The sequence below is a fragment of the Pholis gunnellus genome, assembly GCF_910591455.1.
Source record: "Pholis gunnellus genome assembly, chromosome: 23".
Taxonomy (NCBI): domain Eukaryota; kingdom Metazoa; phylum Chordata; class Actinopteri; order Perciformes; family Pholidae; genus Pholis; species Pholis gunnellus.
In genome coordinates, this window is record NC_136550.1 from 11,982,525 (window position 1) to 11,996,307 (window position 13,783).

Consider the following 13,783-nt stretch of genomic DNA (forward strand, 5'->3'; position numbering starts at 1 on the left):
GACACACGTAGACTCCTCTTCTGTGTTGTGGTTTTTTGGTTTAAATGAGGGCGTTAAGCTTTAGAAAACATTGCATTTTGGGTTAAACCTGAAATGAATACATCATTAAGGTTAGCGGATGTTTGTCATCATGGTTTAACCCTCGGTTGAAGTTTGGAAATGATCGTGGTCGTACTTAATAAAACGTTGAGTTGACCCATCCATCTACGCCAACCTCCTCCCGACGCTATAACGACATCACCTTACTCCCCCTCTGCTGCCGTCAGAATTATTCCGGCTGCTAGAAGTCATCACAGAAGTTGTCATTTTGGGTCCCTTGATGAAACCACTGATGCTGTTGTTCTCCCACCGGCTACAACTTTGCTGATCTTTGAGCCACACGTTCGTACAGTTCACCAATAGAGGAAAAGAGGAAATGTTTATGCAGATAGTTATTAGACAGGAGTTCACGGGACAAATAGACATTTTAAATAAACCTTGTGGACTTGTTGTCCCATTAGCAGCAGAGCTAACACGCTAACTGTTAACAAGCCTGTTAGTCCCCGACAGCGTTTGTCCTCTTCAATAAAACCTTTTACGGAAAGTAAATGATGTACAATCCCGAGACAAACAGTAAGTGCAGAGGAATCAGAACGAAGCCCGGGATGCTGTTGTGACTGAGTAGTGCCAGCATGTCCCAGCTGCTTAGAGCACTAACAGTAGTTAACCAACGACTTACATCGCCAAGCTCTTCAAATGTAATATTTCCCTCATCACTTCCTCTTCCATCTACCAAGCTGCCGGTTCTCCCATACCTCTGATTTGCTTGTTGTTCAGTCGTCCTCCCTCTTCTCCTGCACCGTTTGTGGCCTCGTCCATACGCTCTTCACTGGGGACTCCTTTGGGGAGGCACCGGCCGATAAACAGGGAACACCTCTGCTCACATGAGCAACCTCAGAGAGGAGGGGAAGAGGGGAGGGTGGGGGGCAGAGGAACAAGGGAAGGGGGTGATGAGGAAGAGATGAGGAAGGAAGGAAAGGGGAACAGGCAAAGGAAGGATCGTGAAGGAGGAGAAAGTAGAGGAGGAGGAGGAGGTGAGATGAGACAGGATATCATCTCCACCTTTAAAATGCCGCAGCTACGTCCAGAGCCAACACGGCAGCCTTGCTGCTGTTTGACAAGAGTTACGGCCGGTAGAGCCCCGTACTGCATTGTGATCAGTACTAACAATAACAATCCATTAAGACACAGGGAAGAAAAGCTTCAAGCACACCCCATTACTGCTGCTCTTTATTCACATCACGCTGTGCCATTTGGCTGCCATATTTGACAAAGCCAGTTCTTTGGGTTGGACGATCTTTGGTGGTACAGAAAGTTACCACATCCATCATCACACTGTGTTCTGTAACAGCGAGCAGTTCCTTTCTCTGAGGAGACGGGCAGAGAGGAGGTTTGTGCGTATGGGGATGGCCCCTTCACGGTATTTGGTTCACCGCTTTTCCTGCAGAGCTATTGTAGACTAAGAGTAGGTCACAGGATTGATGCAGGGCTGAGGATATAGTTGGAGAAGTTAACTGAAGAAAACAGACATTCCAAAACCACGCTCTTTGAAGTCACATTCGTTCAATCTGTGTCCAATACTCACTCTCTTTTAGCTCTGTTTTGGTCTGCACCGACTGCAGCTGCTTCATGCTCCACTATATTCACCAGTTCGAGTCTTGGTATTGGGCATGTAGCATGCGTTTGTGCGGCGTAAAACCAGAACAATGAACTGAAACATGCTGTAAAGCTCTGCAGAGCTGAGAGGATCTGCAGAGACGTAGCAGTGCCCGCGCCTTGAGTGCACGTTCAATGAGTTAAGTTAGTTTTGTGCACATAATGTAGGTTACTACTAGTCATGCCAGTGTTATAACATGTTTCACTAATCATGTGCCAAGAAAATATTGGACGAAATATACCAGCTAGCTAACATTAGCTAACTGCTAACGAGCTAACCTCAAGTTTTCTTTTTCAAACAAACCTCGTACTTGTCTACTCTATTCTTAACGTTAAATTAAAAAAACGTAATTTTAAATATGACCCTAATTTACAATACAATTTGCAATTGGCGAGTGTGTGTGTGTGTGTGTGTGAGAGAGGGTGGGAGTTGAGTAAAATCTGTGTGATTGAACAATAAGGTTTTATTTAGATTAGGTTAATAACTTTTAAGCTACACTGGGTACCTTTAAGTTCAGCTAAATGCTTTATTTTCGAGTAAATTTGACTGCAGGTAACAATTAGATAAAAAAATGAGTTCAAATTTCTAATATGGAAAACTCATCAAATTGGACTTGGAAAAATGGAAAACTGTGAGCACAAGATAAAGGAGTAATGTTATTATAAGTACTGACCATTTGGCTTCAAAGCAGCTTCTTATGAAGTGACCTGTCTTCAGTTATCACACTGTCATTACTGTAGATCCAACATTCCCCCATCCCTCACCACACACACACACACACACACACACACACACACACACACACACACACACACACACACACACGCACCTGACAGGTGGCAAACTGGCAATTAGTCAGTTCCCTCAACAAAGCTTTCAGCAAACTCTTCTTACAGTATGACCTGAGAGGACCGACTACACACACACACACACACACACACACCTCCTCTTGCCTCCAACTCATCTCCTCTGACCTCCCTCACCCGCCCATCGAATCAGAAACCGCTTGTCTGTTTACCTCTGAGTCAGCACTATTGTTTCTTTTCCTCTGCTCTCCGTCCTTTTTCTCCCTCTTTTGCACTTTGAACGACCCCCCCCCCCCCCCCCCCCCCCCCCCACACACACACACACACACACACACCTTGCGTGCAGAAATACGCGGCCTTGAGGAGGGAGATGGGGAGAAATGCGAAGGATGGAGGAAGACGGAGAGGATGCTGAGAGAAAGAGGGGGATGAGGAAAAGAGAGAGAGAGAGAGGAAGGGAAGACAAGACAGGAGTAGAGAGGGAGAAATGAAAAATGCAGTGTAGAAGTAAGGCCTGGTTATCTCTGGTTCCCTTTGGAAAATCCCCAAACGCTCAGCGAGGGTCTGGCAGTCAAGGTGAGAAGCAGAGGACACCCCACCCCCCCTCCTTCTCCTTCTTCCCCCTTGTGCACCCGCCTGCACCCTCTCCAGCTGTTCTCATTACAGTGTGTGTGTATGTGTGTGTCTGCTTTTTTGTGTGTGTTCGTGTCATATGGTTGTTTCATGCATGTGTCTTGTTTATTCGCTCCTTTGTGTGTATGATATCTTGAACATTTGAGTATACATATGTGTTTTGGGATGTTTTTTTCCCCTTGCCTTTGTGTATGAGTGTGAGATGCCATTTAGTCTGTGTGTGTGTTTGTGTGTGTGTGTGTGTTTGTGTGTGTTTTCTGGACACAGCACATCAGCCTTGGTCGAGCTCCAGCGCTCCTCAGGGCGTCCCTGTAAATGCCAGAATGTTGGCACAGGCGAGGACCCCTCTCCGTCTGAACTGCTAAAAACTTTGTTCTCTTCTCTGTCGGTCAGCAACTCACAGACACTCAGGAGAGTCCACCAGAGCACAAGAGGTGCAACTCAGACAGAGAAAAGACCTTTAAAGGTTGTCGCGAGGTCTGTTTGATTCATGGCGAGCTGGGAGAACTGTCAGATCATTCAAAAATCACTGTTCCCTCAGGAGGAATGTCCAATTCAGAACATATGTTGGCTAACTTTTCAAGCCTATAGACCCAGTGTGTATCTACCTATAGACCCAGTGTGTATCTACATTGTTTTAAGCTTGAAATCCACTATTTCAGTTCATGCCTACAGTTCTCCTGTTTATTCCCACACAAAACACCTTGAGGTTCTAAGTTGTTTAGTAGCTAAAGAGCCAAATATTTCCCTCATGAGCTGGTGGGAGAGCAAAGCATCTTGGCTTAAAAGTCGAGTTCATCCTCAACCTTGGACTAACAGAACCAGCAAACGCTCTCATGAATGCATAATGAATACATTTGATCTGCCAATGTGATCTCATCAAGAGTAAGGGACAGAATAACATTAGCGATTCAAGACATCTGTGCTTATGTCTCGAAATATGTTGACATTTTATTTTTGGAAAACGGTCTTTAAAGGCACAATCCCTAATATAACTGAAAACTAAAGGTTCAGCAAACGTCTCATCTGGATTAGAGGCTGCTGTGCTCCACCCAAATAATCACACACACGACGGCTACAGCCAAGGAATCAATGTTTTCTGATGCTGTTAATCTGTCATTACTGTAAACAGTCAGATGTGATTGATTCTGATCGTTACATTTATTTGCAGCGCGCTCTCCCATAGTAGTACAGCACACTCACACACGGCTATACAGGGGAAATGACACCGTCGCTTGTCTGTGAAAGCTTCCTAAAGGCGCTGCTTACAACTTGTAGTGCAAGTCAACCAGAACAAAATGTTGCCTTTCAAACTGAGGCGAACAGGCCGTGCGCTGGTGTTACTATTGCACTCGACAGAGTTGCTGTGAATGACAGAGGATTTGTTTCTCCCTTAATGGTTGTGGATGTTGTTTTTTTTGGCTAGGTTAGCCACCGGAGAATACAACGCTGCCTCGGAAATGGAAGTTTTGATGTAGACAGCTGCTGAGTTCTCTTCCCTATAGTGCTGAGTGATGCCTTTTTCTGTTTTTTTACAGAGCGTTTGAAAAGAGCACTGCTGATGTGAACGCGACAGAGAATGCCAGCGGGGCCACATGTTGTGCATAAATTAATACATGATAATTACTCCTATCCTCAGACAATTATTTGTGCACGCTGCTGTGATGCTTCCTCAGCTGTTTGTCTTCAATTAAAGTTGTTTTTCTGCTCATTTGCTCGGATAATAATCGCCGTATGCTGGTAAACACGCTTTTGTAAGGCTAACCTTGCTCTGTGTGCTTTTAGTGCTGATTCATATCCTGCTGACAAGAGTTGCATCTGCAGGTAAATATGTCATCATTCACTATGCACGGACAAACAGGTCCCACTTTATTTCACTGTTATTCTGAGCCGAAACCCAGCATTGCATTGCTTCATATTCAGCGTCTAGGTTTATTAATTACACACGAAGAACGACTCACAGCTGTAGCATAACGTAGCATCGCACTGCTGCTAACTCCTCGCTGATCTTCTCGATGTATAGTCGTGATAGAAAAGGCTTTACATAGAATTGCATCATGCCTACAGTACCATGAAAGAAAAAAAAGAAGAAACCCACCGAAGTGCTTTTCGGATGGAAGAAAACAGCTCTCAATTCCTGATCAGTCCAATATCTTTCTTCAAACCCCAGCCGTCCCTTCCAAAGGAATGTTCGCCGCAGGATACTTTAATGGCCCGTTTCTTTTTTTTATTGGATCGTGAGATGAAGAGACAGGAGGGACGGGGCAGAGACGGGGCAGAGACGGGGAGGCTGAAGATGTGGTCTGACAGACCGGTCAGACGGTTCACTGACTGGACGTTGTTGTGTAGCAAACTTTCTAACGACACGACCCTCATCCCCATGAAACACATGCAGAGCATTGCTTGTTAATATGATCTGATGTAAAACACAGATATTTGACTTAAAACAAGATTTAACTGATTAATTCGATATACTTGCATTTTACAGTGTTTCTTGATAAAATCACTCATTACTTTGTTTGCACTCTTAGTATTTTGACTTGAGATCCTCCACGATGCTTTGAATCAGTCTCACAGGAGCTAATCATGTTGAGCACATTGGAGGCCAAAGTATTTTGTTGCAGTTTTGGCATCTTTTGCGAAGGATGTTACCATGTCCTTGTCGGCATCCGGAGACCCCTGGGACGCGTGGACGCCCCATTTTACTGTTGTAGTTGTTTGAAGTGGACCTAATTTATTCATTTCACTCGCTGTGGGGGAGATACACACTGCTTCATATCCTATAAACTCATGACTGGTTTTCTATAATCATCAGACAAATCATTTTTTTGATCCCGTTGGAATGTGTCGTGAAAAGTTGCGGGCTAGTCGTAGTAGCATTTAGTTTTGTGTGGAACTGTAGTTTTGTCACCAGCTCTAGCTATTGACAAACATCATGTGTGTAATTCATGGCACATCTCAAACTTTTTCCCCCTCTTTATGTATATTTGGTGAAGGGTGAGTCATGATCTGTGTTGGACTTGATACACAAAGATTAGCCCTTGGACTCGACTTGGAACTTGTCGGTCTTGACCAACGTTATCTCGTCCCGACTCACTTGGGCAGACTCGCCTGGTGTCAATTGACGCAGAAGCTCTGCGCGCGGCTGAAGCTGCGTGAAACGGTCGCAGTTAACAGTGTAACACATGTTTTGACTTTGGATTCGTTGGACTCATCTACCTCCCCACCCTCCTGCCCTTAGTGGACGTCCTTGCTCTTCATCCTGGGTCTGTTGCTCTTAGCGTCTAACAATGACGCGGATGGGTTTTCACGTGAGTTGGTTGAAAGCCCGGTGCGTCTCACACAGATGCTACGACTGCGTGTCGGTATCAAGACGTCGTGGGCACACATTGTCCCACCTCTGCCTAAATATGTATCTGTCTGGTCCGGCATAAACATGTGGCTCTGGCCTACAGAAGCCCATGTAGCTTGAATGAGGCCGTCCATCCCCCCAGTTTGCATTTTGCTGCCGGTACAGCGGCAACAGAAAGCCGGTATTGATCAGGTTTACCTGCTGACACGTGTAACTGCAAACATCATTTACTGAAATCTCCTGTATTGCCCTTGTCATGTACAGTAGAAACACACATGTGAGCAAACACACGGGCCCTCTTATACGTGTGCTCTGTCGACGTTGTGAGATATTGTTTTTCCTCTGTAATAAAAACCTAAACCCTCTGGATTAACCTGCAGTCGCATGATCGCGGCTTGTAAATCCTTTTAAGTTCTTCACGCTCGGCGGTGTCGCCGCGTCGCGCGTCCAATCAAAGCCTAATCCGGGTTTTTTTTCCTGGACTAATGCCTATTGACTTGTCACAGAGGTCTTACATGGAATCAATTCCCCAGCTGAGCGCGCTGGAGGCTCAATGGTTAACGGCAGCCGGAGAACGAGGCTGAATGATGTCTTTAAGTGTCAACGGATGGAAATGAGATGATGGTGTGTGTGTCATTACTGGAGAGTAATCCCGTCTCCTTCCTTACCTCTCATGTTGCCCCCCACACACACACACACGTTTATTTATTTTCCTCCCCTTCCTCTTGTTTCATCCTGCCCCCTCTTTCCCTCCATCCCTCTCTTTCTCTCTCCTGTCTGTGGGGGTGAGTGATGAGGGAGGCAACCGGTCCATCCGTCACCGTTGATGTGATGCGAGCGTGTGTGTGTGTGTGTGTGTGTGTGTGTGTGTGTGTGTGTATGCATGTCATCTGGCGCCCGGGTGGCCTCCCACTGATGTAAGAGGGATCCGTCATGTCTCTCTGTCACAACAGCAGACACGCATGAGTGGATATACACACCCTCACACACACAAACACACACACACACACACACGATCCTCTTGTCTCCTCTGAAATGATCTGTGTGTAACTTTGGTAAATTTAGTGTCAAAAAGAGACCGACGCTGACTTGATCTGATTAGTGAGTGTGAGTCTATGTCCATATTCTTGTTTTCAACAACAACATGGAGTTTGGTGCATAAATAGCAGCACAGAAAGAACTCCTTGTGTGTGTGTTTTGTGGCTGCTCTGCTCCTCGAGTGGTGTTTAGCGTGCTGCTGAAAGAGGCTCTTTGGGGAGAGCTGGGCATCATGGAGTGGCAAGTACACACAAGTTAATTTTGGAGCATCAATAGCAGCAGGACCAGCGACAGGAGCCCCCCGGACGAGCCTGTGTGTTTGGAGCGGCCCCTGCTGGCGACAAGAGGGACTGCAGGCAGTGACGGGCCCGTCTGGTTTGAGGGGGGATGAGAGTTATGGGGCTCAGGTGACAGTTAGCTTTCACTGTTTTTATTTAGACCTCAGTAGATAAAGAGCTGTAAGGAAGTCCGTCCTTTACTTTGCGTCAGAGGGGGAATAATGAAGTGTGAAAGCCTGTAGTCTAGTCGGAGTGAACGCTCTGCAGACAGATGTGCGTCTGTCCCCTGTGTGTCTGCTGTGTGAAGGATGCCTTGCTATAAATGACTGCTTAATAGTGTGTTATCCTATAAAGCAGCATCACTGACGGCACCCTGAGTGTGTGTTTGTGATTAAGTACATGTGGCCCATGACGGACTGATTTAATCCTAATACATTTTGAAATGTGATGGTTGAAAGTTCCGATGCAGCAGCATCTCTTTTTCAGTTTACAAATGTCAGATGAGAAATAAAATGATGAAAGGTTTTTGGAAATAATGACACCGTTCTAATCAGACAAAAACAAAAATGGAGGAAATGAGCTCCCGGTATGTTTCACAGAGGTGAGTGTTCTCATGCAACCATGCACGCAAGCTTCAGTCTTTCTGTTTCCCTCAGCGGGTGTAGCACCATGCTAAGCATTACACCGAGTTTAAGTACATGAAATATTAAAGGGGATCATGAATGAGTGATTCTCTGAAAAGAGAACAGATTTTTGCTCATGTTTGAGGCTTTGCCGCGTCATGTTTACCGACTGGAGGTCATATTTTACCATATTTGACCTCCTCCATGCGTGTTAGATCAGACATGGATCTATTGTAAGCAAAGACAGCCAGTGTAATATAATAAATATAAATAAAGATTCTTTGATTGTTTTAATGAGACCGATTCTACTCAACCCCTGCGTGGGGAAGTCAACACTGCAGACATGAGGAAATAATACATCAATAAATAAAATAAATACATTCAAAAACACATGTTGAATAAATGATCACATACATTTACAAAAAGAAATGAATGAAATGGAAAATGAATGCCGCCATATTATTATTATTAATATTTATTATATTTCATGGAATCTATTTATTTATTTTTTATCTTGCTGTCCTCCATAGAGGTCACAGCTCGGTGGAAAAATGAAAAATGACAGATACATATGAAGGTTTATTAAGACACATTGCGAAAAATGCAACATTTGGTCATTTGGATGTGAAGCTACGCACAGACACAAATAAATGTGCTTCAGATTTGTATCCCGTCTGTGATGAAACATTATCGGGCTCGTTTTCTCATTCATTATTTAGCTCTGATATGTAGTGGAGTAGAAGCAGAAAGAAGCATGAAAAGAAAAAGTCCCTACAAAACTTGAGTGAACGTTCCACAGCTGCACCACTGATCTTGCCAATGTGACCTTCTGCAGCCCGTGAAAGGACACCAACACGTAACCTTTGCTATATTTGGACTATTGTAGGAGTAGCAAACAGTGCAAATGTCCTCTCAAGGTTTTGTCTTTGGTGATAGAAGTCCAGCCTCTATCTTACTTCTGTTGCTCTCTAATCATGAGCTCCTCTTTGCACAAGGCTGGGACACACACTCATTAACACATGACTCATATGGCCTGATTCAGTTTATTTCATGTAATCAACTAATTCATGAACTTAAGCATGTCTTACTGTGTGTGTGTGTGTGTGTGTGTGTGTGTGTGTGTGTGTGTGTGTGTGTGTGTGTGTGTGTGTGTGTGTGTGTGTGTGTGCTGGCTATCAGGTTTTACAAAGCAAGTTTTAATCCTTTAAAGTCTCCCCTCCTCATACACACACACATGCACGGGGGGAGAAGATGAGATGCAGCACACTGCAGTGCTAACATGGTTAATGATGGCAATCTGATTGCACCTTCCGAGAGACTCCAGACCTTTGCGTCCCGCTCGGTGCTATAAGAGCTAAGTTAATGGGTGGGCGAGGAAATGAATGGCCGCCTAAGTGGATGGATGGGTAATTATGAAATGGGCGATACAGTCAATGTAATTAGCTTGTTTATGTGCGGCACAATGGAGATGGAGGCAGACGTTGGGGCCCGGTGCCTGCAGTGGCAGAGAGAGAGAGGAGAGAGAAGACGGAGAGCAGGAGGAGAGGGTGAGAAGAGTGAGTGAGAAAAGAAAGAGAGAGAGCAAACTCCTTATTCAGGCCTTTTCTGCTCACCCGTCACATCAAGGCTCCAAATCAATCCTGCAAATTGGTTTGTTCCTCAACAAGGTTAACAAATGACGAAGGGATGGGGGGGGGAATGAAGTGGGGAAGATGAGGCAGAATATGAGATAGAGGGGAATATGTGAGCGCTGTAATGAGAGGCAGACGGAGGGTGGAGGGTGTCCCAGTGTTGACGTATTGTCTAATGCAGAGCTGTGTGTGTGTGTGTGTGCATGTGAGGGCTGAAGGCCGACAGTTTAACCAGAGAGGGGGTGAAGGATCCGGGTGATTGCTGTTTGTTACAGGTAAACCGAATCGGCTGAGTTATGGCGTCCCAGCTCACAAACCACTTTGGGCATGTGGCAAATAGGCTGCTGCGTTGCACATGTCGGGATGAGTCTGTGCGCGTTTGTGCAGCGCGCTGATGCAGACACAGATGCTCCCGCGCAGTAACCCCTGTCACGATGAAATGTGGGGCCCATTTCCTCCCGTTCCCAGCTGAGTCCGGTGGAATTGGAGAGTAAATATATAAATAATAGAAGAACGGATAAAGAATGGCAGAGACGCTAAAATGTGTTATTCTTCTCCTCTGATCTGTCTCCCTGTGTGTGTGTGTGTGTGTGTGTGTGTGTGTGTGTGTCTTTCAGGAACACTTCACGCCGGAGTGTAAGTTTAAGGAGTGCGTGTTCGAGAACTACTACGTCACCTACTCCTCCATCCTGTACAGACAGACCCAGTCGGGTCGGGCGTGGTACATCGGCATCAACCGGGACGGGCAGGTCATGAAAGGGAACCGGGTCAAGAAGACAAAGGGGGCTGCGCACTTCCTGCCCAAACTCATTGAAGGTACCGCCGCCGCTTAACATGAACCCCGCTCTGCAAGCTGTTCCAGAGGCAGGGGACGTTATCCTGAAAGATGCTCAGTGCCGAGAACGCACAAGTCGGCATCGGTTCAGTCAAGGATTCAGTAATCATCGTGTTATGTCAATTTGAAAAGAATAGACTTTGATTTAAGCATCAAAGTTGGATCTTGCCCTTGAAAATAGTCACGGAAATATTTGGCTGACAAAGCAGCCCCATTTACTGAGTCAAAATAGGCCAGTGAGTAGACTTTGAGCTGTGATTTTTATCCCTTTTATATTAGATTTTGGAATAGTACTTCCTGTCGGCAAATACCTTGACGGTACTTAACACTGAGACAGACAGGATAATGACTTTCACGCTTTCTTTATAAATGATCCCCATCTAAAAGTTACATGTACAGTATTTTCATCTTGTTTCGGCGTTGTGGCTGAAGCAACTTGCAGTCAGACAGCAGCTCCGTCTCTGGAGTGGCCGTCTGCTGAAGTGTCCCAGCGGGGAGCAAAGGACCCAGCTCATGTTAGCTCGCTAACTAGCCGGCTGCTAAATGAGAAAAAATCGAACAACTTAACGCGTCATCTGCACACTCTTGTCACTGCGTCGGAAAGCACATTGCTATCATTAACACTGATTCATTAGAGTCTGTAATGTGATGATGGGCCTCATTTCAGAAGGAAGAGAACAGACTTGTGCTGTGATTGTATAACGCTACAAAGTGGCTGCGGAAAAAGTAGAAGCAATGGATGCGGTGGGGAGAGGCGAGGAGCTGATTACAGGACGTTGAGGATCTTTTATTTCATGATGTAGATTAGTCCCAAATGGTCAACTCTGTCTCAGAATATGCATTGCGAGATTAGGACCGGTGTAAAACAGTAGATGGTGTTTTAAGACATTTTCAACCATTAAATGCCAGTTTTTATTTAGAATTGTCCATATCAACATCAGCATTGATGTGTTTCATCACAGTACTTTCATATAATTGAGTTTACAGCTTAATAAACATGTTTAAGTGCAGTACCTCTTAAATAAGTCAGTCTTCTTTAGTGTATAATCATCTGAACAATAGAACTTGTTGTGTTTTTTGTCAGAATAAGCCCTTACATCCACAGGAAGCGCTTGCTCTTCACAGAGTCCGTTATGTAGCACCGAATTCAGTATACCTCTTTTGCAAAAGGGACAAAATGCACAATAAACAAAGTTAGAACTCTAAGTTACAGTAAACTAAATAAAATTATTAGAAACATTATATGATAAGTGATATTAACCAAGGTTAATATAACTTCCAAACTTTATTTTAACTAACCAGGCAATGCTTTGAACTAAGTTAAAGTTGCATTCGTTGCTTCGTTTGTTTTTTACCACTTGGGGGCGGTGGAACAAGCTGTCAAAATAAAAGACTGACAAATAAAACCAGAATGCAGCAACGTCTTAGTGGAGCTGACGTGAAGTGGAGAGTTGGAGATAATCATGCTTTCATCACTATGAACAACCACATGTTAAATTATGATTAGTTATTTGATCCATTGCTCATATAAACATAATAATCATTGCACCTTCAAAATAAAAGCTTGGGAGTAATCCAGTGTCAGGGTTGTGTTTGTTTTCTCCCCATGTTTCCTCATCTATTTGAAGCTGACTCACATTTTGAATAAATAAGGTCATGTTCACATTGTTGAATTGTGTGTGGCTTTTATGACTTTGCTGACCTCCGTTGGTAGTGTCAATAAAGATGAAATGGCGTAGGTCATTACTGCATAACCGCAGACACAACAAAGTGCTGAAAGCAACACATAAGGATTATAAAATGTTTACCATTGGGGCTTAAAATGTGTCTTTTTATTTATGAACCTGAAAACACCTCGAGGCAATTATCCCAAGAACAAGCTAAAGCAGCAGAGGAGCTAGTTCTACTGTATCACCCACACAAGTCTGTTCCTACCCAGCCCTAACTATTGCAACCTTCTCCCTCCTCAGTGGCCATGTACCGGGAGCCCTCTCTACACGACGTCGCGGAGCAGAGTCCGCCCAGGAAAACGCCCAAGACCTCCAGTGACTCGCCCGTGCTAAAGAACGGCAAGAAGGACCCTAAATCCAAAACCAAAACCTCCTCCTAGCGCTCAGAGACACGGGTGGGAGAGGAGAGGGTGGAGGACAGCTGAACAGGGTTGTTAGGGCTAAAGCCCCCACGCCCCCACCCCCGCAAACCTGCAACACTGACCCCCGCGTGAACTCTGCATACCACAATGCACTGGTGTTAAGTTGGAGAAAAAGAAGAAAGTGGAGCTGGTCAATGAGAAGCCCCTTTTACCCTCACAGACCCCCCCCCCCCCATCCAGTCCAGCCCTCCACCTTCTTCCTGTATTAGATTGTGATTATCAAAGCCTGGGATACAAAAGCAATAACTCCATGAAGAGTGGAACAGTCGCCTAGCATTGTATAGCATGTCACCGCAGCGTGTTTAGAACCGGCTGGAAGGAAATCCCACACACACACACCCTCTAGCCATCATCGGCGACGTTCCTTCCAGTCGACCAAATATCAGAGCAAAGTCTTCCTGGTCTCAACCACAACGGGTGCAGCGGTCAAATCGGTCCCTCTGCAGCACATACTTCACATATGGGTTTTCATTTCCCCGCGGGGCTCCATGCTAATGTTAGCCCGACACAGAGCCACGCTAACGCGAGGCTGTTACAGAGACCCTTGCAGACTTTTGTTCTGCAGCCATCTGCTCAGTCCACATCTTCTGTGTGCGTCAGCGACTTTGTGAGATGGCCTGGATACTTGTCAGCCGTGTGTGTGCGTGCGTGTGTGTGTGTGTGTGTGTGTGTGTGTGTGTGTGTGTGTGTGTTCCCTTCTTCTTCCATTCACCTTTGGCACGACTTGATTAGTTTGTGA

At 45.2% G+C, this 13,783-nt stretch overlaps 1 protein-coding gene across 1 annotated transcript in view; it reads left to right on the forward strand.

Annotated features, from left to right (window-relative positions):
* The window catches only part of fgf11a (fibroblast growth factor 11a), a gene marked incomplete at both ends in the record, with an annotated part of 65,032 nt that extends 52,030 nt beyond the window's left edge, over window positions 1-13,002 (forward strand). Inside the window, 2 exons of the mRNA XM_079185171.1 lie at window positions 10,675-10,873; window positions 12,863-13,002. Of these exons, the coding sequence (XP_079041297.1) occupies window positions 10,675-10,873; window positions 12,863-13,002 (339 nt within the window). The remainder of the gene's footprint in view (window positions 1-10,674; window positions 10,874-12,862) is intronic.
* Between the last annotated feature and the right edge of the window lie 781 nt (window positions 13,003-13,783).